The 25,496-nt window shown below is 42.4% G+C and overlaps 1 protein-coding gene across 1 annotated transcript in view; it reads right to left on the bottom strand.

The window, feature by feature from the left end:
• Positions 1-448: 448 nt before the first annotated feature.
• Positions 449-25,496, bottom strand: part of DAPK2 (death associated protein kinase 2) — a 120,380-nt gene continuing 95,332 nt past the window's right edge. Inside the window, exons 10-12 of the mRNA XM_063449418.1 lie at positions 23,856-23,945; positions 5,678-5,761; positions 449-636 (exon numbers count right to left, since the gene is read on the bottom strand). Coding sequence (XP_063305488.1) covers positions 556-636; positions 5,678-5,761; positions 23,856-23,945 — 255 coding nt within the window. The 3' untranslated portion in view covers positions 449-555. The remainder of the gene's footprint in view (positions 637-5,677; positions 5,762-23,855; positions 23,946-25,496) is intronic.

Below are 25,496 nucleotides of genomic sequence, written 5' to 3' on the forward strand. Positions count from 1 at the left end.
AAACAAACAAGCCAAAACTCTTAAAAGACTTGAAACGTATATACATTTTTTTTTTTAAAAATTGTAAACTGTCATACAGTTTCACCAAGATACAAGAATAAAATACCATTAGGACATCATTTGCCATCGACAATAAAAAAAAAAAACAGTTAAAAAAAAGAAACAACAACTACCCCCCTGCCCCCTCCCCCCCCCCCCTTATAACTAATACAACATATTTTTATGTTAATATTTTGTTTATAATGGGAAAACCCATTATATGTGCTGTACGAGATGCAAAGCTTTACGCTATTCAATGTAAACAAGTTTAATAAAGAGAACTTTTCAAATTGAATTGGTTTACAAATATTACTTAAACATTAAAAAGTGAACAATGGGGCAGTTAAATGCCATTTCACATATGGATCCAACATTGTAAAAGTATTTTTACTGCAATACAGGTTGTACAAGAATGCACAGCATCCCTCTGTGACTATGGTTCCTGCCACTCTTTGACCTTCACAGAAGATCCCTTGACCTTCAACCCTGGGCATCCAAGCTCAGTATCAATATCATTTAGGATGTGCTGCTCCTTCTTCTGGGTAGACTTGGTTTCCTCTTCACTGTATCATCTTCTACATCACTTTCACAATTCCTCTGCAATAAAATAATAACCTCATTAAAATTAAATTCCAAGGCTTATGGAGCTCAAATGACTTACATCAAGCATCTCAAACTTGTGGCTCACAATGAATATATTTGCGGCCGCCAGCCCTGTGGCCACAACCAGCCGTAAGACAAGAAAGATATTTCCTGTCTTCCCTCCTACGGGAGCAGGCCAGCCACTCCCCACTTCTAACCTGCTCGCAGTGCCAGAGGAGCGTCTGGTCTGCTTGCAGAGAAGAGCAGGGCAGAAAATGGAGGACAGACGGCTCTTCTTCAGGTAGGAGAAGACGAGCTTGGGGAACCTTCCTGTGTAGTGTGCTAAATTGTGGCGGGGGGGCTGTGTATTCAATTGAGGGAGGAGGCAGTGTATTCATTTGGGGGAGAGAGGGGTCAATGTATTATTTTGTGGGATGGAGGGGCCAGTGTATTTAATTGGGGGAAGGTAGTGGGCAGTGTATTATAGTGGTGTGTAGGGGGGCAGTGTGTTAAATTCAGGGGAGGGCAGTGTAATAATTTGGGGGGATAGGGAGTGGGGTAGTGCATTCGAGTAGTGGGAGGGGGGCAGTGTATTCATTTGGGAGAGAGGGGCAGTGTATTAAATTGGGGGAAGGAGGGGACAGTGTATTAGAGTGCTGAAAGGGGGACAGTGTATTAGAGTGGAGGGAGGGGGCAGTGTATTCGATTGGGTGGAGGGGGCAGTGTGTAAGAGTGGAGGGAGGGGGGCAGTGTATTTGATTTGGGGGTAATGTTTTGTATTTGTGTGCAGTGTATTAGAATGGAGGGAGGGGCAGTTTATTAAATTGGGTCTGCATATAGACGATGAACGCTCCCCATAGAGATTCTGATTGGCCATGCAGCTTTTTGCCACACATGCATAATAGCCTCCCAGTGCTTTCCGATGGAACTTGGTGATCTCAGCCAAAGTGAAGAACACACTCACAGAAGTTCAAAATCAACAAGATAATGTAATTTGTTTTTTACAGCTGTGCAACAGCATACATTCACCATTTCAATTTCATTACCAAACTTTTCTTAAAATGTCAAGGTAGTTGGACTGAAACATTGGTTATATGCAAATGCACATGTCCTTAAGATAAATTCACTCTTTTGTTTACTTTGAAGCCCTACGAGAATGAGGACTTTCAGTGTCAGTAAAGCAACTTTTTTTACACTGTACTTTTCTAAATAAACCTGCGTTTCTATGGAAACTGAAGTTTGTTTTTTGTGGCCCACATAAACTTAAACCTTGTTTATTTGGCCCGTGTTAACTAATGAGTTTGACATGCTTGACTTACATCAATTAAAAAAAAAAAAAAAACATATTTACAATCCCTTTTCTCAGTTGATGAAATGCTCAGTTACATCATATGGCAGTGCCATGCTCAGTGCAGTCACTATGCCAACACACGTAACCAGGGCCGGCGCTACCATCAGGCGGCCGCCTTAGGGCGCACCAGCCCTGGGGACGCAACATCAGGCTGACCGGAAGGAGGGGAGCGCACTGCCTGTGTGGAGGGGGGCAGGGATATGAATGACATCATATCTCTGCTCCCTGTGTACCACACAGCACGGCTGGCGCCCAGTGATGGGGCTGGGCTGCGCGGCAGGCACCCCAGGGATCAGATTAAACTGATAAGTATGAAATTATGTATGTCTCTGTATGTATGTATGTATGTCTGTCTCTGTATGTATGTATGTATGTATGTATGTATGTCTCTGTATGTATGTATGTATGAATATCTCTGTATGTATGTATGTCTCTGTATGTCTATGTATGTCTCTGTATGTATGTATGTCTCTGTATATATGTCTCTGTATGTATGTATGTATGTATGTCTCTGCATGTATGTATGCATGTATGTCTCTGTCTCCATGTATGTATGTATGTATCTATCTGTATGCATGCATATATGTATGTTTGTCTCTGAATGTCTGTATATATGTCTCTGTATGCATGTGTGTAACTGTGTGCCTTTATGTCTCTGTATGTAGGGATGTATGTATGTGTTTGTGTGTCTTTGTATGTCTTTGTATGCATGTTTCTGTATGTATGTATGTGTCTGTATGACGGTTTGCCTCTGTATGTATGTATGTATGTTTGTATGGGTCTGTATGCCTGTATGTCTTTGTATGTATGTTTCTGTATGCCTGTATATATTTATGTGTCTGTATGGCGGTATGTCTCTGTATGCATGCATGTCTTTGTATGCCTGTATGTATGTATGCCTGTATGTTTCTGTATGCCTGTATGTCTCTGTATGTATGTATGTATGTGCCTGTATATCTCTGTATGTATGTTTCTGTATGCCTGTATGTGTCTGTATGACGGTATGCCTCTGTATGTATGCATGTCTTTATATGCCTTCATGTCTCTGTATGCATGTATGTCTCTGTGTCTGTATGTCTCTGTATGGTTATTTCTGTGTTTGTATGACAGTGTACCTGTATGACTTTGACTGTGTGACTGAAAAATGATGGCTGTGGCTTGGGAGGAAATACACACAGGTTAGGATGCATTTTTTTTTTAAAGGAGAGTAAGGGCGCCAAATGCATCTTCACCTGTGTAACTAAAAATCCTAGCAGCGGCCCTGCACGTAACACAATTCAGGTGCTTTACACATGGATAGTCATTTTTTATTTTTTTTTATGTATTCCTAACTCTTTCCTGCTTTATACAAAAATTTATGGATTTTGCTAAGCTCTATACTTAAGGTGCAAACATAATAATTAAAATGTTATGGAAAATGCAAGATTTCCAATGGATGGAAAGAGGAAAAATAAATAAATACAAATTGCAGTAAATTGACCATCAACGGAATTTAGCGAAGCAGCCTGTTTATCTTAACTCTATCACATTAGGTCCGAGTTACATAACCCCCAAAGTACTTTAGCTTGCTGAAATATTCTATGTGCTAAAAGTGTGTCCTCTTTTTTTTCATTTTACAAAAAAAAAGCAGATTTCAATAGAAATTGACACTTTATAAATAAATGTGGTTATGCTTAACATGGCTTTCAAGCAGACAACCAGTCCTGTTACTTCCTGGTGTAGTTTGCTCAGTGGAGCTAAACTCCAGAAGTAGCAATTGCCCACAGCACCTGCCTTGCAAAGACTTCTCATTGAGCTGCATTGGGAAGTCTGTGATTGGACAGCCACATAAAGTCTGGGCGGGGTTAGAAGGGGAGGGTTTATAAAGGCTTCCGTTAAGAAATCTGAACCTTTTGCAAGCTGATTTTAGATATACCCCGAATGAAGAAAAAAAAAACCGCACAATTCAGAGCATGCATGTTTTAATTAGGGGTATATCTACTAAACAGTAAAAAAAAAGGAATTAATATTTATTTTGGCATTGGCATGTCCCTCTAACCCTAAGGAAAAAAAGTCACATGATATAAAATATACATTATGCGGAAGTGTACATTAAGAGAAATAATCATTACTGCTGCCGCCCATCCCATGTGTTCCCTATTAGGGGCTAATAAATATATAGGGGTGTATATGGAAATACCCCTCTCTGTCTCATTAGAGATATCTTTGTGAGAAGCTCAAGGAAGCAGGCTGAAGGGTCAGTGTTATGGCCCGCTTAGGGGGGTCTGCCTTGACGTTGGCAGGCGGGCATTCCCTCCAATGGCCATTGGAGCAACTATATGACCTCCATTTGTCTAAATATACATAGGGATTAAGGAGAGAGCGCAGGTAACTTTTTCTTTTCTTTGTTTTTTACTATATCTTGGGGCTGATGTGTACTGTAGTCCATGCTGCCGACCCAGTAGTGATGGGAGTGAGCGCAGGACTTCTCTTTTTTTGCTGTGTTTCTTAGAACAGTGGGTAGATATGATTGGAAATGTGATCTTTATCTTTTTCCTTGAGATAACAAACAAGTAGATCTCTCCAGTTACTGTAACTCTAAGGTAGATATAATAAAACCGGTTTGACTTGTAATTCAGTTGGCTTTAAGTTAAGTCAGAAAAGTCTTGGGAAGCTACTAAGATTAGTTTACACTACACACAACTAATAAGGACAGAACAGACGTTCTGTGGGAGTTCAAAATATACTAATTAGCTGATAATAAAATGTTTTTTAACTTGTGCTATAATTTTACAAAAAGCTTTTTCTTGATTTTTTTTTTTTTTGTTAATTCTGTTGGACGTCTAATGGCACAGGGATAAGAAATGAGTCACATAATTAAAAGTTTGGATGTACAGAGCCAGCGCAGGCAGATAATTATCAGAAAGAAAATGTTTTGTGCTCTATTCAAGCAGTGACTTTTGCAAAAGGTCTGACCAGATCAATACTGAGAACATAAAGTTGAAATTAATTGAAAAATCAAATTGCAAAATGTAACCTCAAACAGCCTTGCTATAACTAGTGGTACGTTGGTAACTTTTTTCCATTTTACAAAAAAAATGAATGTAGATTTCAGTAGAAATTACAACATTTACAAATTAACCTTGTCCCCCCTCCCTCCCCACAGCTGTCAATCGAACAACCAGTCCTGTTGCTTACTGGTTTGGTTAGTTCAGTGGAGCCAACATCTGCCTTGCAAAGACTTCTCATTGAACTGCATTGGGAAGTCTGTGATTGGACAGCCACAGAAAGTCTGGGCGGGGTTACAAGGGGAGGGCTTGCAAAGGCTGCAGACAAGATATCTGCAGCTTTTGCTATTTTTATTTTTTATATAGCCCCAATGAAAATAATGAATACATGTTTTAATTTGAGGTATATCTAATAGTGATTTTTTTTAATGTTTTGTATTTGGGTAGTGGAGTGTCAATTTAGTACAAGCAAAATGGAAATAATTGTTCAATTCAACTATTTTGTTCAGCTCAGCTAGGTTGACTTTGGTCTATAATTTACAATTCCTTGGTCAATTCCCAATTTAGTGGATACAACTTCCTTGCATGAGGTTATCCAAACCATTTTATACCTTTCATACCAATCATTTTAAACCAGTCATGGGACGCTACCTATCATTAAGGAAATAATGGTAAAATCACAAGTAAGATATTATTGCCCACGTAAGTAAATTATTACCAGCTTAACGTCTTCTGAATCCAAACCTTTTTTCTTGAGGGAACGACTCAAGTGATTGCACAGGGACACAACACTGTAAGAAAGCTGTGAATAAAAAAAGTTTTAACATTTCAGAAATAGCAAACAAATTAATACACATTAATAAACAGAGCACAGAGTAAAGTGTACAGGGATGCGTTAATAAGTCTCCTCTCTCGTACGATTTGTCACATTTTATATACAGTGATATATTCAGCTGTAGGAAGATACTAGCATACTAGCGTACAAATCAGTAACAAAACAGGAAGACATCACAGCATAATTGGTGGTCCCTATGGCTGCTCTAGGGTGTGAACCTTCTAAGTACATTATTTCTATGTTTTAATTTACTTTTTATATTTAGAATTTTTATTTTATCAGGGCTCTCAAATGTCCTGCTCTCAGTGGGACTGTCCCGATTTCGGGGCAGACATTCCCAATTCTTGGGCGGACCAAATCATTATTGGTCTCACCAGTGATTCAAACTGCAACACTGGAGACGCCCCATTGAAGCCCTCCACACCCACCCGTCCCATCGTCATTTCTCCTAATGTTGGGAGGTATAGGTTTTGAATTCTCTATAATCATGGAAGTCACCGCAGGGAAATTCCAAACCGTTGAGACTTTGAGCAGTTTTCCTGGAAGTTAGTTATTAGGTTTTTCTAACAACCCCAACGAGGTTGAGACCTTAAACAGAGGACTGTGCAAGCTGACTCTGCACTTTTTGCCCAGTCTCTTACATCTCAGAGCTGTAGGAGGATTTGAGGACCGTGAAATCTATGCCATTACATGCAGTAATTTTATGTTCACTGTTCTTCAAAAAGTAAAGAGTGCTAGCTACACTGTTGTGGTGATCAAAACCGACACATTTCTCATGCAAAAGTCATGGAAATGCATTGTCGAGGACAATTAGCTTAAATTGCATGTACTTTAATAAAATTAATGATGAATTCATATAGCAAATTTAATTATTTATAAAATATCTTACCAGGAAGGATACAGTGATATTCCACTCATGTGCAAGTATGTCCTGGGCACATAAAGTTGGTGCTACAATAATTTTTGTAATGTATTTGGAATCAGACAGTAACCGTTTTATTTCTCAGCTTGGGAAGGTACTAAGCACAAGATATTCACACATATTTGCTATTTCATATAGAAATATTAATGTATTAAATTTTTTTTTTATTACTTTACTTTTAACAACCCAAGGCCAAGAATCCTAGAAGTCAATGAATTCACTTATATATCCACATATCAAATATGAAAGAATTGTTTATTTGTTCTACGCATCGTTCCTCACTGTGAAAAAGAAAGCAGGAGTGCGTATGGTAGGACTAAGACTATACAATATGCTAATGGATACTTCAGGCAGATGTGTACAGGAGATGTATAGGAGATGTATAGGATGTGTCGTACTATAGGCCAGGGATAGGCAACCGTAAACGTATTCATTTTTCTCCTATAGAACCTATAGCCTATACGTAGGGGTAGGCAACCTTTGGCACTCCAGATGTTGTGTACTACAACTCCCTTGATGCTTTGCCACCTTTATGGCTCTAAGAGCATTATCAGAGATGTAGTTCACAACATCTGGAGTGCCAAAGGTTGCCTACCCCTACGTATAGGCTATAGGTTCTATAGGAGAAAAATGAATACGTTTACGTTTAAGGTTGATTAAGATCAGAATAAGTAAGGTTTTGAAGCACTATAGCACATGAAAAAGAATGCAGGATGGAAACATTCTTAACCTATTATCTTTATTCACGGTTGGTATCAGCTGATATCGCCTTATCTACCAGGAGCCCACGTCGCATGCGCGATATCAAAGGATGATACGGCAAGTAGTTCCTACTTTGTCTTACGATATCGTCTGACTGCGTTAGAATTACAGTGTAATTCCAAGTCAGTCAATGTGAGTATTTCATGAAGATTTTATCTTTATGGAATATTCATTATTTTGGATGGGGGGAGGGCGGGTGTTGACAGAGCCGCCTATTGACAAAATTTGCTAAAGAACACAGTCTACATGAAAAAATAAAGTAGTCCTTACTTTTTCTTATGTTTAACTAAAAAACTATGGGGAATTTCACAAAAATAGAAGCAAGGGGAAATAGATTCATTTAAAAACGAAACCTGCAGAGTGACAGAGCCGCTTAAGGACCAAACTTCTGGATTAAAAGGGAATCATGACATGTCACACATGTCATGTGTCCTTAAGGGGTTAAATCACTGTCTGATACATTTGGCCTCGGTGTCACGGATCCAGTCTGCTTTGAATTCCTCAAACCCGTCGCACGTGTCTGCAGGTAATAGTGTGTCTGCTAATTTCCAGTATCACCCTGTACCTGTTTTACGTTATACCTGTTTTCCTAGTGTCTGCCCACCTGGTTCTGCTCAGTCCTGTTCTGCCTCATCTCTGATCATTTTGTTCCACTCTCTCACCTTGTACAAGTGTTCTGTGAACCGAACCAAACCAAACCCTTGTTTGACAACAGATGCTCTTGCTTTATACTGAGCCAAACATGATCTTGTCTGAAATCAACGGCTCTTGCCAAACCCATTGCTTGACTGAATACAGCTGTTTTTTTGATTTGTGGAATACGTCTGTCTGAAACCACACTCTTTATATTATTGATCCTGGATCTGTCTTCCAGCTGCAAAATATGTTTGCAAACCATTGCAGTATAAGCTTTCTGCAACATAAACTATGCAACAATGAGAGTTGCTATTGTGCTTATAGTGACCTTTAATTAATATTGTAGCTGTACAAATGACCAAGTATTTACAAATTAGAGAAATCTAATCTATCATGACTATCTATCCATCAACTGGGAAATCCTTGTTTCTATGTAGTGCTGCTGAACACTTTATGAATAAAAGCAGACTCTGTCTGTTTAATGCGCCATTTCTTTGAGGTTATAATTTATTGGGTTATATTTTCTTTTATTTATTTTTTAGGTATTGGGTTATATTTTTTTTTTATAAATTATACCGTTAAAATGCATAACATTTGTAGGAAACGTTGGCAATGTGATTTATTGTTTTTCCCCCACACCCCCATCTGTACCCTGAAAATAAATAAAATTTGTCAAATTGAAAAAAAAAAAAAAATGCAATTCATGGCTAAAATGAGTGTCACGAATATAACGTTTCGGCTATTGCGCTAGCCAAATGGTAATATACGTTCTATATATTTGCTCGTTGTGGACATTACTGCTATGCTGTTGGCATATCAGTAAAGAGTTGTGGCTCTCATTATCTTGGGGGCAAGTCAGGTGCTCCAGCTGTGCAGGACGCCATGTTTGGAGTGTAGGTAGCGTGGCTGAAGCGATCTCCAGATAATTGTATCTTTTAAACTTCACAGTATGAAGCAGAATTGTGAATGTAAAGTCATCCGCGTAAATTGTAAAATGTTTAAGCTGATTTTACATTTCGGGTGCCTCCAAGCACAAGGTCTCTGGCACCCAAGATATTCGGAACTTTTAACTCTTTCAGCTGCTAGTATCTAAACAAAGAAAAGCTGCCGGGATGTGAGGCAAATAACTCGGTGAGGTCTATTCAATAAAAAAAAAAAAATCAGGCTTATTCACTAAACTACAAAATTAAATATAAAATGCAAAACTGAGGCTAAAGCAGCTGATTATGAAAAATTGAGATGAAGTGGTCTGGGTGCCTGTAGTGACCCATTAACTGCCAAAACCTACTGGATAAGCATCATGGGAGGTGTAGTCCAAAACATCTGGAGTGCCGAAGGTTGCTTATGCAATTGATATGTCTAATCTGGTAATCACTTATATCTGCTGATTATATTATCCCTGTTGTAACTAAGCACATCCAAAAATAAAGAATTAAAAAAAAAATATATATATATATAAGTAATTTTTTTAAATGTTATTCTTCCGCTTCCTCTTTTCCTTTAATGAGGGAAGTACCCCCTTTATTCATTTTACTGTCACTTTATTACTTGAATAAAATATTTGTTGTCTTTGGACAGGGCAGCAATCTGAAATAATCCAGGAAATGGTTAAAGCGGCACTGTCATGCCGAATTCCGTTTTTTTTTTTAACCCCCCTCCCGCCTCAACTACATCCAATCGACCCCCTAGTCATCCCCAAATGCCCCTATGCCCCCCACATTACCTATTTTTTATTCTTTATTTTCTGCCCCGATCTATATTCAGGGCGCCGCCATCTTTGTGTGGGTAGGTGAAGTCCCTGTGGGACACGTCATCTACCCACACTACACAGACTGTGAGATTCCCGCACATGCCCAGTGAAACACCTGGACATGCGAACGGGAATTTCACCTATTCATTCATTCATCAGACAGACGAATGAATGAATAGAAAAAATCAGACGAACAAACTAACACTGTGTATCAGTGTTAGTTTGTTCGTTCGGTTTATTACAAGGAGGGAGCTACCGGCGTGCAGCTCCCTCCTTGCATTATGTAAAGACAGAAGCGGCAGGGAGCAGTGCTCCCCACCACTTCATTAGCCCCCCAGGTCCTCCCCTCACTCTATGGGGGTCAATATGACCCCCATAATAGCACAAGGGAGATTCAAATCTCCCCAATGCCCCTACTCGCTATATCGCGAGTAGGGGCATGTCCACTAAACAGTGAGCAGCCTGTGGCTGCTCACTGTAAAAAAAAAAAAAAAAAAAAAAAAAAAAGGGTAATAAGGGGGGGACGGGGGGCCTACTGTCCTCCCCCTCCGGCCCCCACCCCTGGACGGCGGGTGGGGGCCATAATGGGAATGAGGGGGGACCTACTGTCCTCCCCTCAGGCCCCCACCCCTGGGCGGCGGGTGGGGGCCATAATAGTAATAAGGGGGGGGGGACCTACTGTCCTCCCCTCAGGCCCCCACCCCTGGGCGGCGGGTGGGGGCCATAATAGTAATAAGGGGGGGGGGACCTACTGTCCTCCACCCCCCGGCCCCCACCCCTGGGCGGCGGGTGGGGGCCATAATAGTAATAAGGGGGGGGGGACCTACTGTCCTCCACCCCCCGGCCCCCACCCCTGGGCGGCGGGTGGGGGCCATAATAGTAATAGGGGGGGGGGACCTACTGTCCCCCCCCCCGGCCCCCACCCCTGGGCGGCGGGTGGGGGCCATAATAGTAATAGGGGGGGGGGACGGGACCTACTGTCCTCCCCCCCCCGGCCCCCACCCCTGGGCGGCGGGTGGGGGCCATAACAGTAACAAGGGGGGGGGGGACCTACTGTCCTCCCCCCCGGCCCCCACCCCTGGCCGGCGGGTGGGGGCCATAATAGTAATAAGGGGGGGGGGGGATCTACTGTCCTCCCCCCCCCCCGGCCCCCACCCCTGGGCGGCGGGTGGGGGCCATAACGATAATGGGGGGGGACCTACTGTCCTCCCCCCGCCCCCACCCCTGGGCGGCGGGTGGGGGCACTAAGTAAATTCCCCCCCCCCCCCCCCCATCAAGGTGACTAGGGGTGCCCAAGCCCCTAGTCACCCACCCCCCAACCAAATAAAAAATGCCCCTACCTACCCCCCTCACCCTAAAAAATAGTGAGGGGGGAATAAAATTGCTAACCTGTAAAGTAAAATTAAACTTACCATTCGACGTCTTCTTTTTTCTAAAATCTTCATTTTTCAGCCCCAAAAAAGGCCAAATAAAAAACCATCATAGCCGTCGAACTAAAAATAAAATAAAAAACCCGAGCGCAAAAAAAAAACCCGACGAAAAAGAAAAAACCCGAGCGCACAAAAAAAATAATCCATCTTCACCCATGGAGGGCTCCGCGCAGACTGAGCTCCGCAGGGCTGGGCAAGGCTTATAAAGCCTTGCCCCGCCCTGCAATTAGCCTAAGAACACTCTGATTGGTGGGTTTAAGCCAATCAGAGTGCTCTTTGTCATTTTACAAGCGTGGGAAAGTTCTTTGGAACTTTCCCACGCTTGTAAAATGACACAGAGCACTGTGATTGGATGGCTTGAAATCCATCCAATCACAGTGCTCTGTGTCATTTTACAAGCGTGGGAAAGTTCTTTGGAACTTTCCCACGCTTGTAAAATGACACAGAGCACTGTGATTGGATGGATTTCAAGCCATCCAATCACAGTGCTCTGTGTCATTTTACAAGCGTGGGAAAATTCCAAAGAACTTTCCCACGCTTGTAAAATGACAAAGAGCACTCTGATTGGCTTAAACCCACCAATCAGAGTGTTCTTAGGCTAATTGCAGGGCGGGGCAAGGCTTTATAAGCCTTGCCCCGCCCTGCGGAGCTCAGTCTGCGCGGAGCCCTCCATGGGTGAAGATGGATTATTTTTTTGTGCGCTCGGGTTTTTTCTTTTTCGTCGGGTTTTTTTTTTGCGCTCGGGTTTTTTATTTTATTTTTAGTTCGACGGCTATGATGGTTTTTTATTTGGCCTTTTTTGGGGCTGAAAAATGAAGATTTTAGAAAAAAGAAGACGTCGAATGGTAAGTTTAATTTTACTTTACAGGTTAGCAATTTTATTCCCCCCTCACTATTTTTTAGGGTGAGGGGGGTAGGTAGGGGCATTTTTTATTTGGGTGGGGGGTGGGTGACTAGGGGCTTGGGCACCCCTAGTCACCTTGATGGGGGGGGGGGGATTTACTTAGTGCCCCCACCCGCCGCCCAGGGGTGGGGGCCGGGGGGGGGGGCAGTAGGTCCCCCCCCCTTATTACTATGATGGCCCCCACCCGCCGCCCAGGGGTGGGGGCCGGGGGGGGGAGGACAGTAGGTCCCCCCCCCTATTACTATTATGGCCCCCACCCGCCGGCCAGGGGTGGGGGCCGGGGGGGGAAGACAGTAGGTCCCCCCCCCTCATTATCTTTATGGCCCCCACCCACCGCTCAGGGGTGGGGGCCGGGGGGGGGGGGGGGGTCAATAGGTCTCCCTCCCTTATTTTACTTAACGGCCCCCACCCGTCATTTAGGGGTGGGGGTCAATATTTTTTTATTTTTTTTTCTACAGTGAGCAGCCACAGGCTGCTCACTGCTTACTAGACATGCCCCTACTCGCGGTATAGCGAGTAGGGGCATATTATTTACTAATACCAAGTCATTTTTACTTGGTGTTAGTAAATTTGGCTGAAAGACCAGTTTAGGTCTTTCAGCCTTTTAGTAGATAGCTCCCTGATACCGTGGGAATTAGGGAGTTATCTACTAAGCGGCTGCAAGATGCAGCCACAGCAATGAATAGGATCGGAGTTTCATTCATTTGAATGAAATTCCGATCCGAACAAAGTACCGAATTGCATCCTAACACCAATGGAGAAACAGTGCTCATTCTGTTAGGATGCAATTCGGCAGTTTTGCCGGCGTTCTGTCTAAGTGACAGGACTTTCGGCAATACTGACAGGAAGCATTGTGGGAACAGGGAGGAAAGCTAGGGATCATGGGAAAATTGCTCTGACCAGCGGAAATGAAGCACACTTTGCTCCTCCGCTGGTCAGAGCTGGTCAAGCGGAGGAATCCCATAAGACAAAGAGTCCCTACTTTGTCTTATGGTTTTAAAGAAAACTAAAGAAGAATGGAAGAAATCAATAACAGATCCCGAGAGAGGGTGAGAAGAGGAAGAGATTGAGGAAAGGTAAGTTCGGCATGACAGTGCCGCTTTAAGTATCCTCTCGCGGCTCGCGCCCTCTTTTAGGAAATGGGTAAACTTTCCTCAGTCAACGTATCAAGAACAAGTTATGATATATAAACATATCATGTACTGAATAGATGGGTTTAACCTCAGGACATGTAAAAATGTTGGCCACAGTTTTGTACTCATGCAAAGATTTATACATGTTACATCCTGCTTAAAGCTGACAAATGCACAACATCTCAGATTGCTTTTTTGTTTAGCTTAGTAAAAGAGGTGGTATTTGTTTTATCCTGATATGTTTGCGATGCATGTGTAATGCAAAAGATTTTTTTTTCTGGACACATATCACTTTCTAGGCATGTCAGAGTGTGGGGCTCTTTAACAACCTATCTCTATGGCTACGTGGGTGGGCCAATGACATGCTACGGCTTCTAACATGATACGGTTATTTACTAAATTGAAAATGATCAGGGATTAAATTTTAAATGCTAAACCAAACCAAACTTGAAAAATGTAAGAAATTCCCCTATTTTGGCCCTAAATTTTAAATTTAACATTTTGCCATGTTCATGCGTGCCTCCAGTCTGAACGTACTGGCCATAGATTAGACTGGACTTGGCAGCAAAAGGCCCACATCCACTAGGCCGACTGGCCGGCCAGTAGCCAGCTAAGCCAACAGCTAGTCCAGATTAGGAACAAAGGGTAGGAAACAGTTGAATCTAAACTCGCATAAAGGTGGCACTTTGTTCTTACTCAATAGCTAGCAAGTCATCATGGCGAGCTGGCGCAACCTGCCACCCATCCCAGCCAGATAGTGGGATCCAACCAAGACTGATGAGCCTTGCAGCGTGAAGGCGAGTGAAGGGAGTCACATCAGGCAGGGTAGTGGGGCACAGGTAACAAGGGAAAATAGAGACTGAGCAAAAAGAATAAAAAGGGGATGTGGAGCACAGAGATAAGTGGGGAGATACAGAGAGGTTATACAGTAAATGATGAAGACAGGTTGATGGGTGTGGGGGAATTTGGTAAAGTGTTAATTAGTGGAGAGATAAAGTCATAGAAAATAGTGAGATCAGGGAAGTAAAAACGAATAAAATGCACGCAGATTGTTACAGACACGTCACACCCATAGCTCTAGGTGGGGACCCCAATCTCGCACACTGCCTAGGGCTCTGGGCAACCTTAATCCAGCTCTGCCATCAATGCCCTGTCCCTTCTGTTACTGCTGGGCAATATATGAAATCTGCAACCCTAAATTATACTGGCAAGTCAACAGGTTAAAGGGCACTTCTGGCTAAAGTCGACCAATTTTGTAAATTTATTTTTGCATTATAGAGATAATACATCAAAATGTACACAAACTCAATAAATTAAATAATGTAAAAAAATATATATTGGAAGTGCTGTCATTTGCTGCAAATTCACAGGCTGTGCAGCTTCTGCAATAAGCTCTCAACGAACCAGACAGAGGATCTTCCAATCGTGATCTCATCTCTTTCCATAGCAATGCTGAGGTTATCTCATAAGCCATACTGGGAATTGCCGAAACGTTGCCAAGTCCACCTGTTGCGTGGATGAATACATTTCACCACTGAGAAGCTAAATTTGGAGTCCATTCATTTGTACATCTTCTGGGAGCTTTCATTGTCAGCTTTCATCTGTAGAAACCTCTAAACTAAGACTCCCCTTAAATCCTAAGCCATGCCAAACATTTTCTGATATCGTGATGTTTGTCTTGTAGGATGTTAAATAAAGAATTCCTAAAAAAGGAAGCTTGGAAAATGTTCTAGCTCGGCTATATTCACATTTTTAACTAGTTTACATTTAGCAAACATATTTTTAATGTCACCATGACCCAAAGCTTAGGCAATAGTCTCACTCCCAGGTCTATATCAATATCTATATGTACATAATTTCTGTATGACAGGTTTTGCGGCAACACGATTTAGATTTCTCTAATGTGAAGAAAAAAAAGTCGATCTTTATCCGTGCGTAGGTGAATCTTTGAGATATCCTTTGAGATATCATTGGAATGTGCACATCTGTGAAACATCACACACGCATACATATATAATGGAAGACACGGATATAGAGAGTTTAAAGGTTGCCTATCCCTGGGACAGATAAAGTAATGAGATCATTGCATGGGAGGAGCATTGAGACATGAGCAGAAATTGGGAAACAGCTAGGGAGATCCTGGGTCTGCCGCACCTTTAAAGTACGGTAATTAAAGTAATTAGAGGATCATTAAGTACTGTTATAGCTTTTTCTCTGCATTTTAAAACATCATGACTGTGGATTTAGAGTACAAATTACGGTATCTGCCAGTGCAGGTGAAAATAATCCAAACTGTACTCTTCTACACCCTCCCAGCACAGCAATGCCCCATGAATTCAAGTTTGTTACTCGATTTGGAAATGAAAGGGACAAATTCAGCAACATGCAAAAAAACAAAATCCAGTCTTTACTGCTCCCACGTCTGATTTGTGGTGGCCTACCCGCCCACTCCTTTTATTTATTTAAAATTATAGTGCTCAAAGTACAATAATAGAGGCATGAAAAAAAAATGTAAATCACATTTTGTCACCAAACGTGTATGCCTCCTTGATCTCACCATTATATCACAACCTGCTGCCTAAAAACATTATTAGGCATCACAAATTAGAGCAATTTGAAAATGTATCCCTAACTTACCAATCATCTATATCTCCTGCTTACTAACCATCCACCACAACGAACCAAACTGGTCTAACTACAATAAAATGAAAACACAAATCACCTGGCCATACATTTCCAAAAAAAAACCTTCTGTACAAGAGTTTATTGAATATACATATTCAGAGGAGGGCTGGCAATTGTTACACTGGGGTCTATTACAAGTAAGTGGCCCATTTTTGAATAGCTTAAGACCATATCAACATTTTCCTTGTCCTTTGATGTACCAGTGATTGACAGGTCACATTTATTGAGCATTAAACACTAGATACCCACTGGATTGGCCTTCATTAAACACAGAAAAACACAAAAAAATTCAGGGCTCACTATATACTTTAAGGCAGCGGTAAATCTTACAAGGATTCCCCAAAACCTTGTAGGAATAGAGACAGAAGACAAATACAAAAAAAAGATACCTTAGAACAAAGTAATGTACAAAAGTGAAGTCAAATATAAATCATATGCACATACTTTTGTTAAAAGTCTATGAAGTCTTTGGCTGTTATACAGTGCATGGTATCTCAAAGAAAAAGAAAAAAGAGAGACAATAATAGTGCAGTATGTCTTTAACACAGTGAAGTAGAGTGCTATAGCAAAAACTCACTCACAATTTATAGAGCTACAAAGAGCTCTACTGTTTAGGGCGTAGACGGTACAATCCCCGTCACTGGATATATTTTCAGCTACAGTGGTGGTAGACTTTATCTGTGTCTCGAATATGTGAAGACAAAAATTGGAATATCCAGTAGTGCAATATGTATATCAAAGTGGTAGTGCATATACGAAAAGGTAGGTATCTTACTCACATGCATTAGAGCATGGACCCAGGGGTGTATTTGCCGCGAGGCAAACAAGGCATTTGCCTTGGGCGGCATTTTTCAGGGGGCGGCAAAAAAAGCCGCCCCCAAATGCCCAGGGCAAATGCCTTGTTAGCCTTGCGGCTAACAAGGCATGCTGGGCGGCCGGCGGGCTGGTGGGAAGTGCGGGTAGGTGGGCGGCCGGCGAGGGAGCACTTCCTCTGAGCGGTCTGCTCAGCTCCCTCGCGCGCCGCAGAGTGAGGCTGGGAGCCGGAATATGACGTCATATTCCGGCTCCGCCTCCCAGCATCACTCTGCGGCGCGCGAGGGAGCTGAGCAGACCGCTCAGAGGAAGTGCTCCCTCGCCGGTCGCCCACCTACCCGCACTTCCCAGCAGCCACTGGACCACCAGGGAGACAGATATCCCCCCCCCCAGCTTTCCCAAAGGTAAGGAGGCTGGGGGGGTTAAATTAAAAAAAAAAAAATGTATTAAATATGTGAGTGATTGAGTGTGTTTGTATGTCTGTGTATGTCTGTTAGTGTGTGTGTGTATGTCTGTTAGTGTGTGTGTGTGTATGTCTGTAAGTGTATGTCTGTAAGTGTATGTCTGTAAGTGTGTGTATGTCTGTTAGTGGGTCTGTGTGTGTGTCTGTTAGTTTGTGTGTGTGTATGTCTGTTAGTGTGTGTATGTCTGTTAGTGTGTCTGTGTGTGTGTCTGTTAGTGTGTGTGTGTATGTCTGTATGTGTGTGTGTGTATGTCTGTATGTGTGTGTGTGTATGTCTGTATGTGTGTGGGTCTGTGTGTGTGTGTGTTAGTGTGTGTGTATGTCAGTGTGTGTGTCTGTAAGTGTGTGTCTGTTAGACTGTGTGTGTGTCTGTTAGACTGTGTGTGTGTCTGTTAGACTGTGTGTGTGTCTGCTAGTGAGTGTGTTTCTGTTACCTAGTGTATGCGTATTTGTCAGTGAATGTGTGTGTGTGTGTATTTAGAAGGCGGGACGGGGGAAGGGTTCGGTGGGGGTGGCGCGGGTGGGGGGGGGAGGGTTGGGTGAGGGTGGCGTGGGTGGGAGGGGGGCGCCTGAGTTTTGTCCTGCCTAGGGCAGCACAAAACCAGGATACACCACTGCATGGACCTGCTCTAGTATATGCACTATCACTTTGATATACATATTCGAGACACAGATAAACCTATTTAAGGTTCTTTTAGCTCCCGGATACTAGGATACTAGGCATTAGTTCCCTCTATTGTATGGTCAAGTAATCTATTTGACCAATTATACAATTACTGCAGCTGAGCTTTTGAGAAGCTCCTATCTAGGTGTTAATTCTATTAATTTGGTTTGTAGGAGCCTTAGTGCTCCGAGGTATTACGTTTTCTGTTATTAGGGGTAGACCCAGTAAGTGGTTTGCAGTGCCCCTCTGTCTAGGGCAGTGATGGTGAACCTATGGCACGCGTGCCACAGGTGGCACGCCGGGCCCTTTCTGTGGGCACGCGGCCATAGGTTCGCTAATAATGCAGAGTAGGCACCTGCCTGCCCGAAACGGCAGGCGCCTACTCTGCTTCCGGGTCGGGAGGCAGGGGAGGGATCTGTGATGCAGCTCCCCTGTCCTCCCACGAGCAAGCTGTGTGGAGCGTTGCCGCGCGTTACCATGGCAATGCTCCACACAGCATCGCGCGGGAGGACAGGGGAGCTGCTGCAAAGATCCCTCTCCCTGCCTCCCGACCCAGAAGACTGCTTGCCACCACCGGACCACCAGGGATGGCTGTGTCCCCCCCTTCCTTCATTAGAGGTAAGAAGGAGGAAGGGGGGACTGATTTAATAAAAAGTATATTAAAACACCTTTAGCCCTACCCCCCCCCCCCCACACAGCACCCCTACCCCCCCACAGAGTACCCCTACCCCCCCACACACAATACCCCTACCCCCCCCACACAGCACCCCTACCCCCCACACAGTACCCCTACCCCCAGCAGTACCCCTATCCCCCACACAGTACCCCTACCCCCCAGCAGTACCCCTACCCCCAACACAGTACCCCTACCCCCCAGCAGTACCCCTACCCCCACACACACATTACCCCTACCCCCACACACACAGTACCCCTACCCCCCACACAGTACCCCTACCCCCCCACAGCAGCCCCCCTACCCCCCACACACAGCAACCCTACCCCCACACACAGCACCCCTACCCCCCACACACAGCACCCCTACCCCCCACACACAGCACCCCTACCCACACACAGCACCCCTACCCCCCACAGCACCCCTACCCCCCACAGCACCCCTAACCACCCACAGCAGACTGTGTGTATGTATTCAGCAGTCTGTGTGTATGTATTCAGCAGTCTGTGTGTGTGTGTGTGTACTCAGCAGTCTGTGTGTGTACTCAGCAGTCTGTCTGTATGTATATTCAGCAGACTGTGTGTGTGTGTATTCAGCAGTCTCTGTATTCAGCAGTCTTGTGTGTGTATATTCAGCAGACTGTGTGTATGTATTCAGCAGTCTCTGTGTGTATGTATTGCATTTGTTGGAGATATAAATAGATAAATAGATCAAATTAAGCTTATATTTATTAGTATCATTATTTAAAATTTGTATTATTGAACTCTCTGCTGTTGTGTTCTTTTAAAACAAAAGTTGTTAATTAGTTCGGACAACAGTACGAGTTGTTTTTTCTAAACTAAAACCTCAGTATTGAGGTTTAATTGCCATGTTGGCACTTTAAGGAAAAAAAAGTTGGCATGTATTGCGGTTTGGGCACTCGGGCTCAAAAAGGTTCGCCATCACTGGTCTAGGGTGTTTTATACCTCAAATCCTAATTTAATAACCCAAGCTGATGTATTCTCCAATTATAGATATTTTGTATCTATTACATTAGTTTAAATGGACAGTGTTTCTTCTTTGTCATGACTAGTTTAATAACATCTCTGATAAATAAGAGTTTTTGTCTCTGTAATGCATCTGAAGAGAGATTTTTTGTATATGGGTTTTCTTTTGGTTATTAAGCCAAATGTATCCCCGGTATAATTCACAGTTTAGTTGAGTTGCCCCTCACACATGTGTTAATAAAGGATTATCCCAGTGCTCACTCGTGTAAAGGCTCTCATCATATAATGACGTGTACATTGAATTCATTTGTAATTATCTGTATCAGTCTCTAGGTTCACTTAGGTGTTTTCTTTCTACTTATTTTCTCTATAAGGTATTAGCATTTTTTAATCTTCACTTTTTGTAAAAAAAATTAAATAAAAGAGCACACACACTTCATACATAGCATGGGTCTGGATAGTCCCTTTAACATGCCACAATAGTATATTTTTAAAGAGATATCACTTAATATTTTCTGCTACAATTATGGAACTTGTTACAAGGGTGTAATATTATTGAATAAAAGCTGTCAATCAACAACTAGTCAGGGGCGTGCTGGGAATTAACAGATGCACGTTCATTTAATGAAAATAAATTACTTAAAATAATAAATATCTTGCCAGCAATTCATATTGCAAAATTGGTATCATATGACAGGTGAACTTTATACTTGAATTTTACTATTGTCCTTATCATTTAAATTGCACTTACGGTTGTGCAATCAGATAGACCATGTCTGGTATGGTTTGCTTCACATATTGCTCTGAAACTGGATCAGGGAGATGGAATGCTGGGAAGTCTTTGCCAGAAGCCACAATCAGCAAATTCTGGCGGCTTCCCAGAGCACACAACTGACAAGGAAGTGGCTTGCAGTTGATATGCCAAGATGTTCGAGATGTTTGGCTCAAATATAGGAATGCTATAACTTTTAAAACAAATACATTATTTTTAGAGCCATATGTATTTCTTTATTAGTTTTGGTTTGCTCCAGTTACAGATTTATATCACTCCTAACTGCAGACCTAAAATACTTTTCTAAAATACTGGCTCGGAACATTGGAAGAGCTGTCTTTTTCATTCCTGGTAGAGAGGTGAAGGAAAATAGTGTCTGTAGTGTCCCTTTAATCACGTTACTGCACTATGGGCAAAACACTTATGCTAACACACAAGGCTAAACATGACCAATCTTGTGTGTATATATAGTTAAAGGGAAACTCCAGTGCCAGAAAAACGATCTGTTTTTCTGGCACTGGAGGGTCCCTCTCCCTCCCACCCCCCAATCCCCGGTTACTGAAGGGGTGAAAACCCCTTCAGTGACTTACCTGGGACAGCGGCGATGTCCCTCGCCGCTGTCTCCGCCTCCGCGACGCTCCTCCTAGTGATTACGTCGGCCGGTGGGCGAGACTAATCTCGCTCACCGGCCGAGGAGACCTAATGCGCATGCGCGGAAATGCCGCGCATGCGCATTACGTCTCCCCATAGGAAAGCATTGAAAAATCATTTCAATGCTTTCCTATGGGGTTTTGAGCGACGCTGGAGGTCCTCACACAGCGTGAGGACGTCCAGCGACGCTCTAGCACAGGAAACCTGTGCTACAAACTAGGAAGTGACCTCTAGTGGCTGTCTAGTAGACAGCCACTAGAGGTGGAGTTAACCCTGCAATGTAATTATTGCAGTTTATGAAAAACTGCAATAATTACACTTGCAGGGTTAAGGGTAGTGGGAGTTGGCACCCAGACCACTCCAATGAGCAGAAGTGGTCTGGGTGCCTGGAGTGTCCCTTTAAAGAGACACTATAGTCACCAGAACAACTACAGTTTAATGTAGTTGTTCTGGTGTGTATAGTATGTCCCTGCAAGCATTTTTATGTAAACACTAACTCTTCAGAGAATTGATTCAATGCATCTCTATGAGGAGATGCTGATTGGCCAGCACGGTATTTGGCTCCACCCACTACCCAGCCTCCTTTGTTGAGATAATCACAATTGATGATCTCAGCCAATCCAATCCTTTTCTTTGGAAAGCATTGGATTGTCTGAGATCGCCAATTCTGATGATCTCAGTCAAGGAGGCGGGGCAGGGGCGGAGCAAGCTCCAGTGGACACTTGTGACGCTGGAATAAAGGTAAGTTTTACACCAGTTTTAAAGTGGGGGCAGTCACCTAAATAGTGCTTTTAAAACTATAGAGTCAGAATAACACATAATTATTAGCCCTATAGTGTTCCTTTAATGCATTGAATTAAATGCAACTGTAGACAGCCACACTCACTGACATACACACCCACACGTACACAGTGAGACATACACACACAACTCACATTAAATACAGTTGGGCTCTTTTTCCGGTGCTCACCTTCTCCTTGCCCGACATCTGGGCAATGGTATATGATGTCAGAAATCCCAGCAGCCTTTCACACTCTGCGCACATTGCGAGGGAGCAAAGGGCACACTTTTTGTGCCACGCATTGACCGACCCAAGGCAAGAACGGGACACCAGAAAATCTCCCGGATTCCGGTGGACCATTCTAGCTCTGCATGGGCCCCTGGTGACAAGCAGCCCAGTTGCACTTGTGACCTTTGTGACTCTAGGTTTTCCCCACTATCACCAACAAACCTCTTGTATACTTTCAGGAGAGGAAAACTGGTTGCCTGTTATCTTTCACCTTATTCGTATCTAGCGCTTTATCCTCCTTTTAAATTGTTGGACATTTTTTATCTATAACCTTTTACAGGGAAAGATTCTCATTAATTTTATCTTGCTCATTCTTTTTGTAGACTGACTGAGAGACACAGTGTTCCGACTCTTAAAGGGAAACTCCAAGAACCATAACTGCGTATGCTCAAGGTCTGAGTATAAAATATTTGATAGAGTCCTAGCCTCAACAGGAAATGGATTTAGGGGTAATTATTTCAGGTGACTTAAAGGTAGGCGGACAATGTAATTGAGCAGCAGGAAATGCTAGCAGAATGCTTGGTTGTATAGGGAGATGTATTAGCAGTAGAAAGAGGGAAGTGCTCATGCCATTGTACAGAACACTGGTGACACCTCACTTGGAGTATTGTACGCAGTACTGGAGACCATATCTCCAGATGGATATTGATACCTTAGAGAGAGTTCAGAGAAGGGCTACTAAACTGGTTCATGGATTGCAGGATAAAACTTACCAGGAAAGGTTAAAGGGTCTTAACATGTATAGCTTGGAGGAAAGACGAGACAGGGGGGATATGATAGAAACATTTAAATACATAAAGGGAATCAACACAGTAAAGTAGGAGACTATATTTAAAAGAAGAAAAACTACCACAACAAGAGGACATAGTCTTAAATTAGAGGGACAAAGGTTTCAAAATAACATCAGGAAGGATTACTTTACCAAGAGTGGTGGATGCATGGAATAGCCTTCCAGCTGAAGTAGAGGTTAACACAGTGAGGGATAGGCATAAGGCTATCCTAGATATCAGATAAGACCAGGGTCTAATGAAATTATTTCGAAAATTGGGCAGACTAGACAGGCCAAATGTTTTTTTATCTGCCATCACATTTTATGTTTTTATGCTCCATATATAGAATATTTTAATATATATTAATTTTATCTTTTAGCACAAGGAGATCCCTGATTCTTCATTCTGTTGTACAATTCAGCAGCACTTTACTAAAATCACCTGCATGATATCCTCATGTTTTCGCCACAGTGTCACAAAGGTAAGTAAGCTAACTCTTGATCTGACATTATCTTGTATAATGTGTACATGTATACAGGATTTTAATTAAATAAACAGTGGATTGTAGTGAATTAAAATCAAATTTAAAAAATTGTGCCAAAACAGCTGATTTTGTACATTCTCCAACTAATGGGATACTTATAAATGTATTTACTCTGTGTATTCTTTGAAATAAATATTAAAGGTTTTGATTTATTTACTACTTGGGTTACTCATTGCTACAAAAGGGTTTACCTCCTAAATGGTTTACCCAGGTGTTCTTTGCTTTGTCATATAATATATGCTGAGGGTTACCCCCACCCCCACATCTTTCAAAAGAGTAACCTGACACTTTTTCCCTGGAAGGTTTGTAGTTCTTTGAAATAAATCTCAAAGTGAGCCTTAAAGTATACACTCCATCATTTCCAAGTTACGGGATAAGATCTGAAATAGTGGGAATTTAATGGTGAAAAACAATAAACTTAACATAATTCTTACCTTCCAGCGCCTTCGAACATACTGTTTCCTGAAGTTCTCCAAATTTATTACAGATTTTTTCCTCACCAGGACTTGGCTCTTATCTTTTGGCTGTGAGACACAGACAAACACGCATTATAAATTCAAGTGGGAATTGTTCTGTTTATCTACCTCTTAAAATACAATTAAACATAGCAAATAATTAATAAATAAATTGCAGTTCACAAATATAAAAATTATTTGGGGTCTGTATTTCTATAAAGTATATTCGTACATTCATGATCATACATTATGAACACACATTAAAACGTATGCAGCCCATCTTAAGTTGGTGCAAGTTTTGGAAGCCATTTTGTTCCTGCCTGGCTCACAGTGGCTCCTGGGGGCCCCGGCTTGCTTTAATTAGCTCTGTACCAGATGCATAGGTTGTAGGATGAGATCCTCTTTGCAAACGCATCACTATAGTTTGTTTATTTTTGACAGCAAGTTTTGCAGACTTGAAGGAAGATTTGCCGTCTAAGTCATTACACTGAAAGGGTATACTGGTGAGGGTTTGTCAATTTATATCGCAGTTCTGGAAACATGAAGGGTTTCTTTTCGGGATTTATACACTTCTCAGATGCACGTGACAAATCTGCAGTTCTGCCGCTATGCAGAGACAGGAGCCCAATTTCTCACTTAATTCTGAGAGACGCCAGGATGGGATTTACATTGTTCACGTTATGGACCTCCAGTTGGGTTGTGTGTTTAAAAGTGTGACTTGTTATCAATAAGTCAGTTTTTGTTCACCCTACATTAAGTCTTTTCTCGTGTTTGGGTGAGACAGCTACAATTACTCCATGTATCCAGCACTCAAAGAGAGGGACCCTTGATGGAGACACTCAAGCTGAGAGCTGAGCAACGTCACATCTTAGAAGAAGCTGACTTGGTGGAGGTACTCAATCTGCATAACAGGGCTAGCGCAAAAACCTGGCGTACCTAAAAGAGCCTTATATAAGCCAGTGTCATTCTGTCCATAAAATGCTGGAGAGTCTTTTTAATGGCTTGTTGTCTTTTGACCTTGACGTCTAGTACCTTGACCTTGTTAGTCTATGTCGTATGGTGTGTTTTGCCGGTACTGACCCTTTCCATGGCATTCATTTATTGCTGATTTCTTCCTCTTAAAAAAAAAAAAAAAAACTGCTCCCAAGAGCTGTATTTTGTTTGTGTGGATTTCTTACTATAATGAAATATCATGTATATGTTTGTTTTTGTTTTGTTTTTAATAGGCGTACAGTGATCAGTGAATAAAAATATCAAAATAACAGCCTATTGCATGCCCATAGGATATATCCCTAAGCCGGGAGGATCATCCAAAAAAAAACACAAATTAAAACAGATGTAACTATACTGTAAAGGGAAAGAAACTCATGGGGTGAAACTTACAGAGAAGTTGGATTGAGTACAGTGGTTTTTAATTAAAGGGGGTGGGTCACAGATTAGTTTACTTGGGGCAACAAGGACCATTGGGGGGGGGGGGGGGGGTGCTTGATCACAAGTGTGTGTCTCTTTTTACCCTTTTCCAGCCTCTGTATGTCTTTTTCCCCCCAGCCCCTTTTGTGTATGTCTTAGCCCCAACCCCTTTGCCTATTTCTCCCCTTCAAATTCCCTCTGTGTGTCTCT

The sequence above is a fragment of the Pelobates fuscus genome, chromosome 3 (assembly GCF_036172605.1).
Source record: "Pelobates fuscus isolate aPelFus1 chromosome 3, aPelFus1.pri, whole genome shotgun sequence".
Taxonomy (NCBI): Eukaryota; Metazoa; Chordata; class Amphibia; order Anura; family Pelobatidae; genus Pelobates; species Pelobates fuscus.